The following is a 17117-nucleotide window of genomic DNA, read 5'->3' on the forward strand; positions in this document are numbered from 1 at the left end:
TATTCCAAGGATGCAAGTCACCCATCAGAGTGCATTCGGGTTTCAAGGTGCACTTACCCTCTCATTGCCTACTTATCATGGTGCACATGTTATCATCATGCTTATTGCACAAGTCAGGGTGCCCTCGTACGTCTCGAGCTCTAGGAAGTCTAACAGGCATGAAGGAGTTGTTGCTCACTATAAAGTGACCCATTAATCTCCCTAGATCTCTAGCGTATCTAATATTGAGCACTAGCCAGAAACTTTCCTAACCAACGAGGTACGTTCAATCATAATAATATTTAAATCAATCAGAGTCAAATTATGGAAGTCCTAAAATGTGCATTCTTGTTAAACCACTCAAAATCCATAATCCTAGACTTAGCTATCCATTTTCGTACTCAATTCATTCATAAATCCTGCTAAAAGCATATGCCCGTGTCCTAGTTGTTAAAAGCATATGTTCTGAGACCTCTTGAACTCCAAGTTCTTTGAAATGAGTGAAGATTAAGGAATGAGAGAAAATTGAGTGAAAATGGGTCTAAAAGCGATCCAAAATGGTTTAGAACCTTCTCCATAAATTGAGTACTTGTTTCCACAATAGTATGCTCGCAGGATGTCTCATTTATAAGATCCTTACCTTATTAAAGGAAGGATTTGTGGCCAATTTGGAGCAACTCTTTCAAAAGGAAGGATTTGTGGCCAATTTGGAGCAACTCTTTCAAGGCTTTCCATCCCTAGGCTTTCATCTTAGCGTTATCAAGCTGAGTTTTGGAGAGAACATCTGTCATTTGTGGTTGTTTACTCCCAAATATTATATATTAAAAGAAAGAAATTCTGCTTCATGAACAACCACGAGGGGTCTTCCCCTAGAGATGATGAGTGCAGACGTACACAATATAACAATAAGGGTGTTCATGAGGTGCATGATGAGATTATTTGCTAACTACCACGCTTAAATGATGGTGAAAGTTCTCTATTTATAATCATTTACAAAAAAAATTATGGTAAATTACAAATAATTTGGAAATAATAATAAAAGGAAAAAATAATAAATGAATATATAATACATTTGCATTTAATAAAAGGTCAAATATGGTAAGCGGTAATGTAAGTCAAATATCCTTAACACCCTTTCACAATCTGAGCTTCGGATTTGAACAAACATGAAGCTTGGATCTGAAAAATTCAAAGAGAGGTCAAGAAACACTTTTTTGTGAAGATGTCAGCAACTTAGAGATGGGAAAGTACATATTGTGTGCGAAGTTTGCCAATGATGACAAGTTCTCGAACGAAATGATAATCTAGTTCAACATGTGTTTGGCCCACTTGTGAGAAACGAAATTAGAGCTAAAAAAAAAAAAAAGCACTTTTGTTTTTCACGTAAGATTAAACCTACTAAATAAGTTTTGTTGTTCATGAAATTTTAGGATAAGAATCAATGTGACATGATAACGTTATTATGAAATTTTGGTGACCATTAAACTATGATAATGGGCTCAACAAGGGTAGGTGTAAAATGACTAAAATGCCCCTATAATTATGTACCACCTACAGCAATCTCTAAATAGCATGAATATTGATAAATAGCATGAAAATGTCATGGTTTAAAAGGATTATACAAAGTTACAAGACCATTGAAATATGATGAGGAATTAAATCCAGATTTGAGATAGTAAATGACCTAAAATACCCTTACGAGAATTCTGAGATGTTTTCAAGACCTTGAAAGACTCAAAATACTATGAAAATGTATATGAGGCTCATTTACCATATTTAGGGTAAGTATGAAAGATTTTAGGAAATTATGACAAAAACTACCCCTCAAGACCGTTTATAAGAAATCAAGGTTTTTATGAATACCAATTAACGAGATGCTTATGCAAGATTTATATATGCAGAGAAATGTTTATGATTCATATGGATGAGATGATGGCATACTTGTTAAGAATTTTTCCTTAGTTGTGTTTCAAGACTTAGTAAAGAACTCTTAGAACGAGAACTCGAGTTATTCCGAGATTAAAGCACTTTCGAGGACAAAAGTTTTTTTTAGATGTATATGATGTAACCCCTCTAAAAAAAATCAAAATAACTCATTCCTCACCCATCAATTTCTTACTACTCCTTCTCCAAATATCTCTCCTCAACTACTCTTCCAGCTTGAGAATGATGGTTCTCCTAGAGAGAAAAAAAGAACAGCTGTTGTAATTATTTAGTTTTTTTAATTGAAATTCAAATTCTTTCTGTGGTCCAATTATCAATTAGAAGATTTAGGAAAATAAGCATGAACAGAATTAAATAAAAGAAGTGAGTAGGAATCCATTTAAATTGCCCAAAACTTAAGCATGAACAGAATTAAATGTTTTGATAGTAGAAAAGGAAGATTTGGAGATGATTAAACTATTTTTTAAAATTATTTATGTGATTCAATCTGTAGAATGATGATATTGGTATATATATATATATTTCGAGATAGTCTCTCATGCTTGTAGTCTAATGCATGAAATATTGTAAAATATAGAGAATTGAACTTGAAATTGATGTCACGGGTCACCTAGGTTGATTTGGATACAAAGGACAAAAAACGAACTTTTATTAAGGATAGATTGGTGACACCGGCCAAAGCTAATTAGATAAGTGGTCTTACTGTAAGATAAACTAGAAATTGTATGACTTACAATTTACGATGTACGAGCTATGATGATGATGAATGGTATCGTACGATGCTGTATACTAGTATATGATGTTGTATGAGCGACGTCGCATGATGTCGTATACTAGTATATGATGATGAATGAGTTATGATGATGTATGAGTTATGATGCATGATGATGTGCGTAATATATATGTTACGATGTATGACGGACTTGATATGCTTGATGCATTTGATGACAATATGATGAGTATGATGAGTATGATGATTGCATGATATTTATCTTAATATGACGATGTTCTCTATATTGAGCACGTTGTATGATGATGAGTGCCAAATTGCATCATGTCGATAGACTAACACAGGACACAACCCTAAAAGCATGAAAATGATGTTAATATAAATATCAAATGAGCATGTGTTACTTATGTAACAAAGAGATAGACTAGAGGGTTGTGTCAGAAGAGGGACCTTATGCATGTGGTATGTTCATAAGTATAGGGTTACTTTCTCTTCCTCTAGAGAAGATGAGTGCGGACACACACAATATGATGATGAGGGTGTTCATGAAGCGCATGACGACACAAGGAGTTTCGCTGACCTCCGGACGTCGCTATAGATTAGCTGACCAGAGATGGTCGAGGGGGTGTGCGAGCCCACCTGAAGATTCATACTTGCAGGTGTGGGTCATGTTTAGGGAAGTACTACACATCCATAGTTGTCCAAGACTGGAAGCCACCCCTAGATGAGAATAGAGATAGGTCCCAAGAGCATGGTTTGCATTTGCATGGGGGCCACTTCCTGAGTATTCTCGAAGAACTGTGTGCCAAATCATTTTTCAGCCAAGGTAAGGCGCACATGTACAGATGGTAGCGGCATCGCGAGCAGAGACTGTGGCACATGCATAGAGTAGACTCATATTTAAATTCCTAGTTTTAGGTTAGTATAAGTTGTTTTGCATTTCATCGTTTTAACTTATTTTATATTTGTTTTTAATTTCTCTAAATTTTAGTATTTTGTATTTAAACACATAAAACCATGGCTGTGTTTTCTAGAGAAGATGATGTTTTAAATATTTTCGACATTTATACTATAGATGATGTTTTCTTTTAAGAGTTATATTTCCGCATAGAAGAAGAGCATGAGACATTAGTAGCGACTTTGAATATATAGAAATTTAGGGTCGTTACATACATGATTTTGGATAAAGCCTTTAGAGTAAAGATTGCCCGTGTCTACACTGCTCGGAGAGGTGTTGTTAGCATAAGAGGACTCAAAGGCTAGAAAAGTAGAAGAATCCGAACAATATCCCGATATAGTCCTAATCGTCGAAGATATTTGTGACTTCGATATAATACTTGCCTTTGGATGGTTGGTAGAGAAGAATGCCAACATTAGTTATTGTGCTCAATCGAGAAGTGATATCAAGTCACTCACTCAGCACAGCATTAAGTTAGGGAGTGAGCTTTAAGGCTATGTTGAAGGTTATCTTTGCATTTTGCATTGATGGAGAACAAGCTAGTTAGCCACAGGGCTTGGGACTTGTTGGCAAGATGTATAGAACATAAGAGGTAGTGTAGCTTTAGTGCCAATGTACAAGAGTTTAAAGATGTCTTTCCCCATCAGCTACTAGAATTATCTCTAGTGAGGAAAGTTAGTTTTATGGTTTTATGATTGAGCTCAAGCTCGGGATGACCTCAATCTTGAAGACTCTGTATATGATGACCTCAATCGAGCCGAAGGAAATTAAGGAGAGGTTGTAGGAACTACTCGAAAGAGGGGCTTCATAGGACTCAGTGTGTCGCTCTAGAGAGCATAGTGTTATTTGTTTAAGAGAAGAATGGTTCCTACCATTGTGTATATAGTATTGGGAGTTGAATAGGGTAACCATTAAAAATAGGCATCCACTATCACAGATAGATGACTTATTTGATCAGTTGTAGAGAGATTTGGTATTCTCCCAGATATACCTATGTTCGAGATACCATTAGTTGAGGATTAAAAAGGAAGATATACCCAAGACTGCATTTAAGAGCAAATACGAGCATTATTAGTTCATGATAACGTTCTTTGGATGGACTAAAATCCCTACAACACTTACGGAACAAAAAAACTTAATCTTAGACCATTCATGAATAAGTTGCAGAGGTGAGATTCTTAGTTTCTCTAAGGGTTTTAATGGCAACATCACCCTCTATTTTAAACCATTCTTGATGAATCTTGGACCATTGTATTCAACATGACGAGTACTATAAGAACAACGAAGAAAAAAATATGTTCGTGAGGCCTATAAGAGAAGAACCAACATGAGTTATCGAATCAGTATGCATAATTTAACTTTGATTGGTCTAAATACTTTGTTGGAACTCTGACATGATATGATTTAACTTTGATTAGATTTAACCTTTTTGCAATTTCTGGAAAGTATATGAACCTTTTTGCAATTTCTGGAAAGTATATGACCCTTTTTGCAATTTCTGGAAAGTTTATGAACCTTTTTGCTATTTTTCTATTTTTTTAAACTTTGATCGAGAATTTTATGGATTCTAATAATGGTAGGATGTTGCCAATATTCTTATATTTTTCAATCGACAAATAATATTAAATGGTAAATAAAATAATTAAAATTATTATTAATTTTTTTTTAATAATTAATTACTAGATTTTATGACTAAATTCTAATAATCTCTCACTTGCACTATAGCTAGACACGTGTATTAAGGCATACTCTATACATATCTATACATTGTATATTCTTCTACTTGCCCTATAGAAAATTAGACATATCTCGAAATTCTTTGCATTCTAAGTGACTCTTAAACACTTCAGCTTAGAGATTCTTTTTATGTAAATCAAAACAACCGTTATTAAAGTTATTGTTCACTTTCATGATATTTTCTCGAAATCATTACCTATAGATTATTAAAAGCCATCTTAATATTAGTCTTAAGGAGAAACTAAGGATGACGTATGTGTTCACAAAGCTAGATGATTCATGGAACTTAATGGAGTAATAGTGACACCTTGGAAAAGGTTCAGGACGTCTACTAATGCATAATGACAAAGTGAAGAAATACGAGTGCAACTATATAACTCATGACTTATAGTTGGTATCAATTTTTTTATGTTGAATATATAGCTCCATTGTTTTTATGGAGAGAAAATATTGATCTTCACCGACCATGAAAGCTTGAAGTATTTATTCACGCAAAATGAGCTACACATGAAGCAGAGGTAGTGGCTAGAACTAGTCGAGGATTACAATATCGAGATCCTTTACCATCTTGGTAAAGTGAATACTGTGGTCGATACCCTGAATGGGAAAACAACTCACACATCAGCATTGATTACAAGGTAGGTAGAGATTTAGGTTGACCTAGAGCAAGCTGGGATAAAGATGGCTGTTAGGGGCATAGCTCACTCAATTGAGCATCTAGCCAACGGTAAGAGAGCTTGTAATAGATTCTTAGAAGGAGGATTTCAACTTGGGTCGGGTTTGGCGACAAGATAAGGTAGAAAAGATAGATTGATGGTGGCCTACTTTGGTGTGATCCGTCTATGGGAAAAGTACTTTTTGATGTAATGACCTACTTTTCCAGAGACTCGAATCATGTACTAACATTGGACTTATAAAACCACGAGACATTGTGAATTCAAATAGGTAGATATAATGTTACTCAAAATAATGACTTCAAAACTCGAGACAAAAAGAGTCATTGGCAGACGATCCTATTCTCAAACTTATGATCTATTAAAAAGGTTGCGTTGCATAATTTCTCCTTTTAGTGGATCCTCATGATTACAGTAATCTAATTGAACTGTATTGTGAAAACACTCGAGTAAAACAAGAAAGAATGACCAACAAATAGAAAGCTGAAGAACTCATAGAAAGAATGACCAACAAATAGAAAGCTGAAGAACTCATGAATTTACTAAAACCATTACATTCTTACATCCCCAAAGCCTCCACAAATGCATCTTTCACAACAGGATTGGAAGCTGCTACCCTCTGTGATGTTATGTCAAAATCCTTGCCAGATCTGCCATTGCAATTAACATCCATCCATCAAAACCAAAGTTTACAAGACTTCCTTGTTTTCTCACAATTTGTTTACCAACTCTTTCACAGTTTTCAAATAAACACACAACTTTTCTAAATTTACTTCGGATTTTGACAACATTTCAGAAGGTAAATAACAAGACAAGTGAAAGTAATGTTTATACGCTCCAATTTGAAAGAATAAAAAACAAAACAAAATAGTTATCAAATAAGACTAGCCACAAAAGAACTCCATTACCCGAGCATCGACAAAAAATTCCTTTTTTTGTTTGTATTTCTGTATTTCAGTATTTCAGTTAGAAAAGTGTTTGCTTGTCGGAGTAGCGTTAAAAGTTTAACAGACAGGACTCAAGTTAATGCTACTTACGGATCAAACACGAGCCCACCAGCTTCGGTGACAATAACAACTCCAGCAGCGACATCCCTGAACAAATAATGAAATATTATGATGATTGTGATGTCTCAGACAAGCAATGAACAGATAAGTTAGTATGTTGTACCAGGGACCTCCAAAACCAGTTTCGAAAAACAAATCGATCCTTCCACAGGCTACCCCACAGAGGTTCAGCGCACAGGAACCACTCATCCGAATTGATCTCACCTACATACAAAAAAGATGTTGACATAAATGTGGAGATCACAGAATGTTATAGGGAACAGAGTTAAGGTCTCACTATACCTTCAAAAGCAAACGATTAATTCTGTCTGTAGTAGCATCTACAGTCGACTTGTCACGTTTGGTCCCAACCTGTACATATTCATTACGATCGACTTTTATTTTGGTCAAAAGTCTAAGATTGGCCAATTGTAGACAAAATTATCAAACATTGTATATATTGATTAATGCAAGTATATGCTTATAGATATGAAACAAAGAAAATCACTACTTGACATAGAACTCGAGGGCAGCATTTGAATTGTGTTTTTCCCTACGCTGTCTCGGGTGGATAAAATTAAGGGATGGTGAAGGATTTCAGAGATGAGAACTCAAGGAGATGGAAATGGCCAATGAGAGAAAATTGACAGAGGACCCTTTACAGGGTTAAGAAAATATTTCTACAAACTAAGGTTTTAGAACATGATTGCCATATTCATTGCTATCGTACTTATCAGATAAGCATTTGGCCCAAAGATAATCCATAACAGAACATCAAGGTACAGATCATGAAGAGAGTTAGTAGAAATGTGAATATAGGGACTGAAGGTTTTGCAATCTATTCAGAACGTTGAATGCAGTTTTACAAACTTTAATTCATTTCCACAAGAAATGCAAAGTAAAGAAGTGCCTGTGATGCCCATGGCAGTGTCATAACCAGTAAAGACATTGACTAATGTAACCAGTTTTTAAGGAGATACAGATACCTCAGATACAAGAAGAGACTTCAACAATTCGTCTTGGGAGGATACTGAAAAATAAGAAATGAGGCGTTTGAGAGAAATATATAATATAAAATTTCAAAGTTTCAGAGAGGTTGAAATGCCACATACTCACCTTTAATAGGCCTACCATTAAGGAAGGCACCTTTTCCACGAATTCCAGTAAAAAGCTAGAGACCATGAAAGAAAAAAAAACTAATACAAGTGGCTCAGCAAGAAATGGATAATAAAACAATGTAAAAGTCTCTTTGATAAGGATCATGGTGTTCCAAATGTTCAACTGAACCTAATACACGATCCAAGACCAAGAAGATTCAACAAGCATTTATTCTTCATCTACAAAATTGGATAGGCTCGGTTCAACCATTATTTCATGTGTTAGAAGCTTGTTTTGAGGAAGGACCATTTGGAGCTTCGGAAGTGAATATTTGCACAGTTGAAGTAGCGGATGAAGTTGCTATAAATTGCACTTGATTGATAATTTGTTAGAAAACTTTATTCATTATTTTAATTTCATAATTTCTTGTAGTGAAAAAAAGGGTGGAAATTACTTGTCAAAGACTGTTTTGTGGAGATTTAAAGGGCAGTGGGAGTAAATCATAGCCACTATCTTCTTTAGTAGGCCTTTGACGAGTTAAAAGTTTTTTTTTGCGGAGAAATTATAAATACCCACAAATTACTATGTAAAAGACATAATTTTAATGAATGAAATTAAGCTCTCAAGTTGAGACTTTCACCCTTAGAAATTTGAGCATCATTTTTGTCATTTATAAGTTTCATACAATTATTGTGGTAGATTGCATCTGAGCTATTCAATCATGCCTTGATCAAGTTCGATTGTGGAGTGACTCAATTTAGAGCAAGGTTCAAAATCTTACTTCTAGATCTTTGATGTTAAGAGATAATCTAATCCAGCCTTATCACTCCTAGAAGAAGATAAAGATATTTCACCTATTTGATGATAAACAGGTCAATTTGATCATATCAAAGCCAACAGCATTTACGTAAGATTATGCAAAATGTTTATCAATTGACCAAACGGTAGAAAAATGTGCAACATTGTGTCCCTATTTGGCAATATAAGATTATCACAAAGCTGAACTTTGCCAAACAAATATAGGAACCTGGGATAGTATCAAACATCATTTTCCTGTCATGCGAGTCTCACCTCATCAATAATTGGATTGTAGACGACTCCAACCGTGGGAACCTTTCCAATGGTCAGACCAATAGAAACACACACAAAAGGGAACCTACAAGTTGTCATGTAGCAGAATTAACGTCAGCAAAAGCGACAGATACATAAAGGAAAGGAACCTAAATTGCAGGCAAGGATGGGTACCCATGAACAAAGTTCGTCGTTCCATCAAGTGGATCGACAATCCACGTTGGTTCATCGGTTAACTCAGTATGACCAAAAGCAGCAGTAGTTTCTTCCCCAATGAACTGAGGTAGCATGTTTGGAATAATTTAGGAGTATGAACAAAAGTATACTTTTTCTTCCTACATAATGGGAAATTTAAAAGGAGTTACAAGAACTAGACCTTATGTGAAGGGTAATGGTCCTTGAGATAATTAAATATGAGATCTTCACAAGCCTTGTCAGTTTCAGTGACCAAGTCAACCTTTGAACCATGTGAATACCAGTAAATTAATTGTCAATATTATAGTGAACAATCGAGCATTCTAAAATAGTATAGTTAGGAATGTAATTACTACAAAAAATTTAGCTTCATTTCGATCCCTCCCCTGTTCTCCATGAAACCATTCAGATGACTCACAACATTCTAAAGAGCATACGAATTTGAATAAGATTTCAATAAGTGAAAGAGTTCAATAGCAAATCATTTTCTCCACAACATCAATCAGTGATAAAGTTCAATAGCAAATTACTTCCTTCGCATACAACTCTACCATCCAGATGTGCCAATAAATAATTCAGTACACTAAGCAATTTTGACAGGAAAAAGGGGGAAAAGGGACAATGGATCGATTACCTGCCCTTTGTGCTCTATATGCTTGGTCTGATAGAATCCCTTACGAATTACCTTAAAATAACCACAGAATCAAATGGAATTGAAGGAATCATCAGCAGATTGAATGAAGCAAATGGAACAGAGACGAAGAAAGAAAAAGAAAAAAAAAAACCTCTCCGGCTTTCTTGGCGGCATCGACTGCAGTTCCTAGGAACTCGTCGAAAGAAACTAAGAACAAAATCAAACAATCTTTTAACAAAATATTCGAATAAGAAATGAAATCCATTATCTCAAGGAAAAATGGACTGAATGTACGAATCAAGGATTAAAGCATTACAACAAAATTGGATTAAGCGGGTTTATACCATTTTCCGCCATTGCTTGTTCTATCTTCCGAACAAACCTCGCTTGAATCAGAGAGAATGAGCAGAAGAAATTGATCGAATGAGGAACAAGTGATTTCGATTTTCGATCAAATAGAAGACACAAATATGTGATGTGTGAATGCCACTAGTGCCTTTAATCGAATTTGAGTGTTAGAAGTATTGTAAGGTAGAAATTTCTACGAGTCTCATTCTAAATGTGAGATTAAAATCTAAGTTTAACAATAACGGCAAATATGAAAGTTATAATGTGAATTAAAAATATTGAACCACAATATGAATGAGGCGTTACTATCATGCATGATTTAAGATTGATTTGGAGTAGATTCACCAGGATTATAAAGGAAGAAATTGTCTATAAATCAACTAGAAGTCTCATGACAATCTCCCCTATACCCCTATACAAATACATTCCAGCACGGTATAAACTAATTTTTGTGGAAATTAATGTTGGATTGTTCTAGCCATGACAAGATGTTTCAAAAGTAGTATCGTAGTTAAAGTTTTAAGATTCTTATTTGAAGCCAGATTTTTAAGTATCTAAATGTTTTTTTTTACCGGTAAGGATATTCACTATGCTTATGCAAAATCAATTTTGAAAAGAGAGTTTTGTTAAGCTTCTTCCTTAGTGTTACAAAAGAGTTTGAAGAAACAAACTCCCTTAGTTGCCATGCTTTTCTGTATGTTAAAACGAGATTTTGAGGGTATATAGGCAAAGAGGTCAATTATTACACCTTTAACAAGGCCATTGGAATATGTTAAGGACGTAAATCAAGATTTGGGTGGTAAATGACCAAAATACCCCTATAAGAATTCTAAAAAACTCCCAAGACTTTAAAGGATATCACATGAAATTTTATATGAGACTCATTTATGACCTTTAGGGTAAGAAATCAAGGTTTTTTGAATTCCATGTGACAACGAAAGATTCAGGCATGTAAAGGAAATATTTATGACTCGTATGGATTAAGGCTTACATGTTAAGAATTTTGACTTATGACAGTAATGATAGTGTTTTACAAAAGGAGGGAGACAAGTTATTGTAAAAGATGTTAAAAAATTACTGATGTGTCAACAAGTGAGAGCCACGTGACAAATGCTTCACGAATTGTGACGAACATAGGATTGGAGGTGTTGCAACCGGTCACAACTCATTTTTCAATGCATTGAAGTATGGATTGTCACGATGAAATGGGTTATAAAAAGACAATAAAATTTTTCGCTTTTAATATGGAAGACATCAAGCGTGCTATTTTAAACACAAAGATCATTTACAAATAAATATAAGACTCAAAAGAATCAGGTTGACGAGGTCCCCTCTACAGCTTCACGATCTAGCATACCCCCACCATTGCTCTACTGCTCACCTGAAAACATGAACAAACCTACTTGTATGCTCTCGTCGAACTAATTTCTATACACAAAATTCGAAGCATAGCATCATCCAAAGCATAACTGGGCCTACCTATCTTCTTCTTCCTCCCAATCGGTTGATTCAAGTGCCCAAAATAAATCTTTTGTAACAGTAAAAATAATAATAATAATAAAAGTGTAAGTGATCTCATCTCTCTACAAATCTAACACTAACTCCTTCCCCAAACATCTCTCCTCAACACCCCTCCAACTGTATTACATAGACATTTCGGGTAAATTTCCCCGATGTTACCATGGTTGTAAAAAAAAAAAATAGAAATGCACAAACATAGTCAAATTTACTTAGAGAGAAAAAGTAAAAGAAAAATAGGCATACATTTAATAGGAGGAAAGAGATAGAAAAGTTTAGGATAACTTAGATCTCCTGTTTCTTTTATCCATTTCAATTATTCAATTATTTAGATTTTTGCTATCTTTTACTTGTTACAGAAATCAGGATCAACAACATTAAAATTATAAAAAAGAAATAAGAATAGATTAAATTGACCAAAGATAATTGTGAACATAATTAAAAGAAAAAACCGATAAAAGAGAGAAGAAAAAATGGGAGATATGAAATTGATTAAATTGTCTTTTATTGTGGGTGAAATTAAGTAGCTCAATAATGTTGGAAATTTTTGTATGTGCATTGGCGACATAACTTAATTTCCAAAAATAAGAATTAGGGATGATAGACTTGTTGTAAATTGTCATAAGGTCCTATTCTCTCGGATAAGTTTGGCGTTATTTTTAGGTTTGGTTAGTTTCGCTGATATTTTTAGGTTCAACACAAGGCTGTATAATGCCATTCTTTCTGCGGTTAAAAACATCAAGTTTTGTGTGTCACATTGTATTTCTTGAGTGACATATTGGTGAGAGTCTTTGTAATGTGATAGCAAGGTATTCACTTATAACATTTTGTTTATTAGTGATTGATTGCTACCTGTGGATGTAGGGGAACTTCTTCTCTCCGAACCACGTAAATATCTTGGTGTCTCTTTGTGTAATTTCGTTCATTGGTGTTGTGAGTACATTTGTTTCGTTTTCGGCACACAACAAGTGGTATCAGAGCCTGATTGTGGTATTTGGGGTATTGTGAAAGTTTTGGCCTCATCGACCACTAGACGTGCTCACAATCGTGCTTATTCTCTTGTAAATCAATTTTCAAGAATTGTGTTTTTAGTTACATCTAGATTAATTATTGCAAATGGCAGAATAATCACGGCGTGGATCGAGATTTTGGAGTTCCAATCTCAAAGTAGAGAAATTTGATGGAACCAATAATTTTGGTGTTTGGCGAGGCGAAGTTAGCGATTTGCTGGTCATGCAAGACCTTGATGTTTCTCTCCAAGAGGAGATGCCTGAAGACATGACAGAAGTAGAATGGAAGAAATTAAATCGGCAAGCCTGTGGAATTATTCGATCCTGTCTTGGCAAGGATCAGAAATATCCATTTATGAAGGTTACCATGGCGAAAGAATTATGGGACAAGCTTGAGGCGAAATATATGAAGAAGCGGGTGAACTCTATTTGAGGAAGAAACTCTTCTGTTTTGACTACAAGGAAGGTATCTCAATGGCTGAGCATTTGGATGATTTTAACAAAATCATCACTGATTTGCTCAATCTTGATGTTAAGATTGATGACGAGGACAAGGCGTTGTTGTTATTAAATTCTTTGCCGGAATCCTACGAGTTTTTAGTAACGACCCTACTACATGGAATCACTAATATTGATTTTGAAGATGTTTCAAATGCCTTAATGAATAATGAGATGGGGGAGAAGGAAAAGGAGACATATCAAGGCTCTAGCTCAAATGTTCTCACTGCTCATGGAAGGACTTCTACTTGGAAAAGGAACGAATGTGGAGAGTCCCGATTAAAGTCGAGAGGTAGATCTGATAATTGGAGAAAACTTGATAAAAACGAGTGTGCATATTGTCGACAAAAAAGCCATTGGAAGAAAGAGAAGGGGTCGAAGTCCAATGTGGTTAGAGATGACGACACTGATACAGATGATGCCTTGACAATCTCCTTGGATTCTTGATTCTGGGTGCTCCTATCATATGTGTCCCAACAGAGAGATGTTTTTGGACTTCAAAGAGTTCAATGGTGGAGTTGTCTATATGGGCAATGATAGTACTTGCAAGATGATGGGAATCGACTCAGTACAAATCAAGATGTTTGATGGGGTTATACGAAAACTCAATGATGTGAGGTATGTCCCTGACTTGAAGAAAAATTTGATTGCCCTTGGCGTTTTGGATGCGATTGGTTATCACATCATTTTGGAAGGAGGAAATTTGAAAGTAGCTCGTGGAGCTTTGGTGGCAATTAAAGGAACTAGAAGAGGTAGCATATACTGCCTCAACGGAACCACAATAATTGGCATGCTGCTGTGGCAAGTTCGAAAGAACGAGACATATCGAATTTATGGCACATGCGACTCGGACATGCTGGTGAGAAGGCGCTTCAGACATTGGTGAACCAAGGAGTCCTTAAGGGTGTCATAACTGGTAAAATTGATTTTTGTGAACATTGTATATTTGGTAAACAAAAAAATGTGAAGTTTGGTACAACTATACACCAAACAAAGGGCATTTTGGATTATGTTCACACTGATGTATGGGGTCCCATGAAGAATGTCTCATTGGGAGGAAAGAGGTGGTTTGTCACCTTTATTGATGGCTACTCGAGGAGAGTTTGGATGTATCCCATGAGGCACAAAAACGAGGTTCTCCAAATCTTCCTAGAGTGGAAGAAGATGGTAGAGAATCAGACGGACAGGAAAATCAAAAAGCTGAGATCAGACAACGGTGGAGAATATACTTATGATCCATTCCTTAAAATATGCCGAGATGAAGGGATCGTTTGACACTTCACTGTTCTTGGTAAGCCACAACAAAATGGAGTTGCTGAGAGAATGAACCAGACATTAATAGAGAAGATTCGATGCATATTGTCTCAAGCAGGATTGAGTAAGGCATTTTGGGTTGAGGCTCTCAATTATGCAGTTCACTTGGTGAATCGTTTACCTGTTTCTGAAAATGGTGGGAAAACTCCGCTTGAGGTATGGTCAGGTACTCCTATTAGTGATTATGATAAATTGCATGTGTTTGGGTGTCCGGCTTATTATCATGTGACAGACTCAAAGCTGGATCCTAGAGCAAAAAAAGCCAAGTTTATGGGCTTTAGCAAAGGTGTGAAGGGCTATAGGTTATGGTATCTAGAAACAAGTAAGATTGTTAATAGTCGAGATGTGACATTCGATGAGTCTGGAATGTTTTTGCAGAAAATTGAAAATAATGACGAGGCATTGAAGTAGGTGGAGAAGGTGGTGTTCTCTCCTGATATGGTTGCTCCTACTGAAAAACCTGATCAGGTAGATAATAACTCTGATGTCTTAGAACAGGAGGAGCAAAGCCTTGAGGAGAAAAGCCTTGTAAATGAAAGAGTGGAGGAACTTGAGTTTATCGCCAAGAATAGACCACAAAGGGTAATTCGAAAACCTGCAAGGTTTGATGATACGATAGCATATGCTTTCTCTTTGATTGATGGAGTTCCTAACAGTTACAAAGATGCTATTTAGAGCCCAAATAGCTTACACTGGCAAGAGGCTGTGAATTAGGAGATAGCATCATTGGAGATAAATCAAACTTGGGATTTGGTACAACTTCCAAAAGGTAGGAAGGAAATTGGTTGTAAATGGGTTTTTGCAAAGAAAGAAGATTCTTCAGGTATACGTTATAAGGCTCGACTTGTGGCTAAAGGCTATGCACAAGAAGAAGGTATTGATTACAATGAAATTTTCTCACCTATGGTAAAACATTCTTCCATTCGAATTTTGTTGACTTTGGTTGCTTAATTTAATCTTGAGCTTGTACAACTCGATGTAAAAACTGTTTTTTTGCATGGAGATTTGGAAGAAGAAATATATATGGCGCAACCAGTTGGTTTTCGAGTAGTTGGACAGCAACATTTAGTATGCAGATTGAAGAAATCTTTGCATGGGCTGAAACAATCTCCTCGCCAATGGTATAAAAGGTTTGATCATTTCATGGTAGAACATATGTATACTCATAGTCAATTTGATCATTGTGTGTATTATCGGTGTCTCGATGATGGATCGTTTATCTATTTGCTCTAATATGTTGATGATATGTTAATTGCTTTAAAGAGACAGGTGGAGATTAATAAGCTCAAAGATCAGCCTTCTAAAACATTTGAAATGAAAGATTTAGGCAACACAAAGAAAATACTTGGAATGGAGATAGAGCGAGATCGAAAAAAAGGTACAGTCTGGTTGACTCAGTCTCAATATCTACGCAAGGTATTGACAAGATTTAGTTTGAATAATTCAACCAAACCCGTTGGTACTCCATTTGCTCCTCATTTCAAGCTTAGTGCTTCCATGTGTCCAAGTTCTGACGATGACAAAAGGTATATGGAGAATATTCCTTATACAAATGCTGTTGGTGCTTTGATGTATGCTATAGTGTGTACTCGACCTGATCTTTCCACACGCAGTAAGCATGGTGAGTCGTTATATGCATAATCCTGATAAAGAGCATTGTGCTGTCAAATGGATTCTTAGGTACATCTTGGTACTATTGATGTTGGTATTAAGTTTCAAAAACAAGAAATGTTTAATCTTGACAATCTTGTAGTTGGTTATGTGGATTCTGATTATGCTGGTGATTTGGATAAGCGACGATCTACTACGGGTTATTTATTTACTGTGGTTGGTGGACCTGTTTGTTGGCGTTCAACATTGCAGTCTACTGTTGCATTGTCTACCACCAAAGCAGAGTACATGGCAGTAACGGAAGCTTTTAAAGAAGCTATTTGGATGCATGGTTTGATCAATGACTTGGGTATTTTGCAGGAACATATAGATGTGTTTTGTGATAGCCAGAGCGCTATTTGTTTGTCAAAAAATCATGTCCATCATGCTCGTACTAAACATATTGATGTCCATTTTCACTTTATTCGAGAAATTATTAGCGAATGGGACATTCGTTTATTAAAAATTGGAACTATTGATAATCCTGCTGATAATGTTGACAAAGGTGATCGCTCGTGAAAAGTTCTGGAATTGTTTAGATTTCATCAACGTCGGAAGAAAGGAGTAGTGTGTTGACGTGGTAGGAACCAAATCAGTTATCAACTTGGAGATCTTATGACAAGGTGGAGATTGTTGTAAATTGTCATAAGGTCCTATTCTTTAGGACTGATTAGTCTTATTCTCTAGGATAAGTTTCGCTGTTATTTTTAGGT

The 17117-nt window shown here is 35.6% G+C and overlaps 1 protein-coding gene across 2 annotated transcripts; it reads right to left on the reverse strand.

The window, feature by feature from the left end:
* Positions 1-6362: 6362 nt before the first annotated feature.
* On the reverse strand, positions 6363-10573 carry LOC111801415 (inositol-phosphate phosphatase). 2 transcript variants are annotated; one of them, XM_023685411.2, is made up of 12 exons: positions 10411-10573; positions 10218-10273; positions 10067-10117; positions 9614-9694; positions 9412-9515; positions 9238-9322; positions 8185-8239; positions 8055-8098; positions 7372-7440; positions 7193-7293; positions 7060-7116; positions 6363-6672 (listed from the first exon to the last, which is right to left on the reverse strand). In XM_023685411.2, the coding sequence occupies exons 1-12, from the start codon at positions 10421-10423 to the stop codon at positions 6582-6584; spliced, it is 807 nt and encodes a 268-aa protein (XP_023541179.2). In that variant the 5' UTR covers positions 10424-10573; the 3' UTR covers positions 6363-6581. The 2 variants fall into 2 exon arrangements, with proteins under 2 accessions (XP_023541179.2, XP_086982714.1); XM_087126588.1 differs by lacking the exon at positions 10067-10117.
* Positions 10574-17117: the final 6544 nt, after the last annotated feature.

This window comes from Cucurbita pepo, chromosome 9 (assembly GCF_057944985.1).
Source record: "Cucurbita pepo subsp. pepo isolate OVF chromosome 9, ASM5794498v1, whole genome shotgun sequence".
Taxonomy (NCBI): Eukaryota; Viridiplantae; Streptophyta; class Magnoliopsida; order Cucurbitales; family Cucurbitaceae; genus Cucurbita; species Cucurbita pepo.

Excerpts from the sequence above, each read along its gene's own strand:
- LOC111801415 (XM_023685411.2), bottom strand. Across the intron at positions 9,516-9,613 it reads ACCATTACCCTTCACATAAG|TTCATTGGGGAAGAAACTAC; the intron begins GTCTAGTTCTTG and ends ATGCTACCTCAG. Across the intron at positions 7,117-7,192 it reads ACTGGTTTTGGAGGTCCCTG|GGATGTCGCTGCTGGAGTTG; the intron begins GTACAACATACT and ends TTATTTGTTCAG.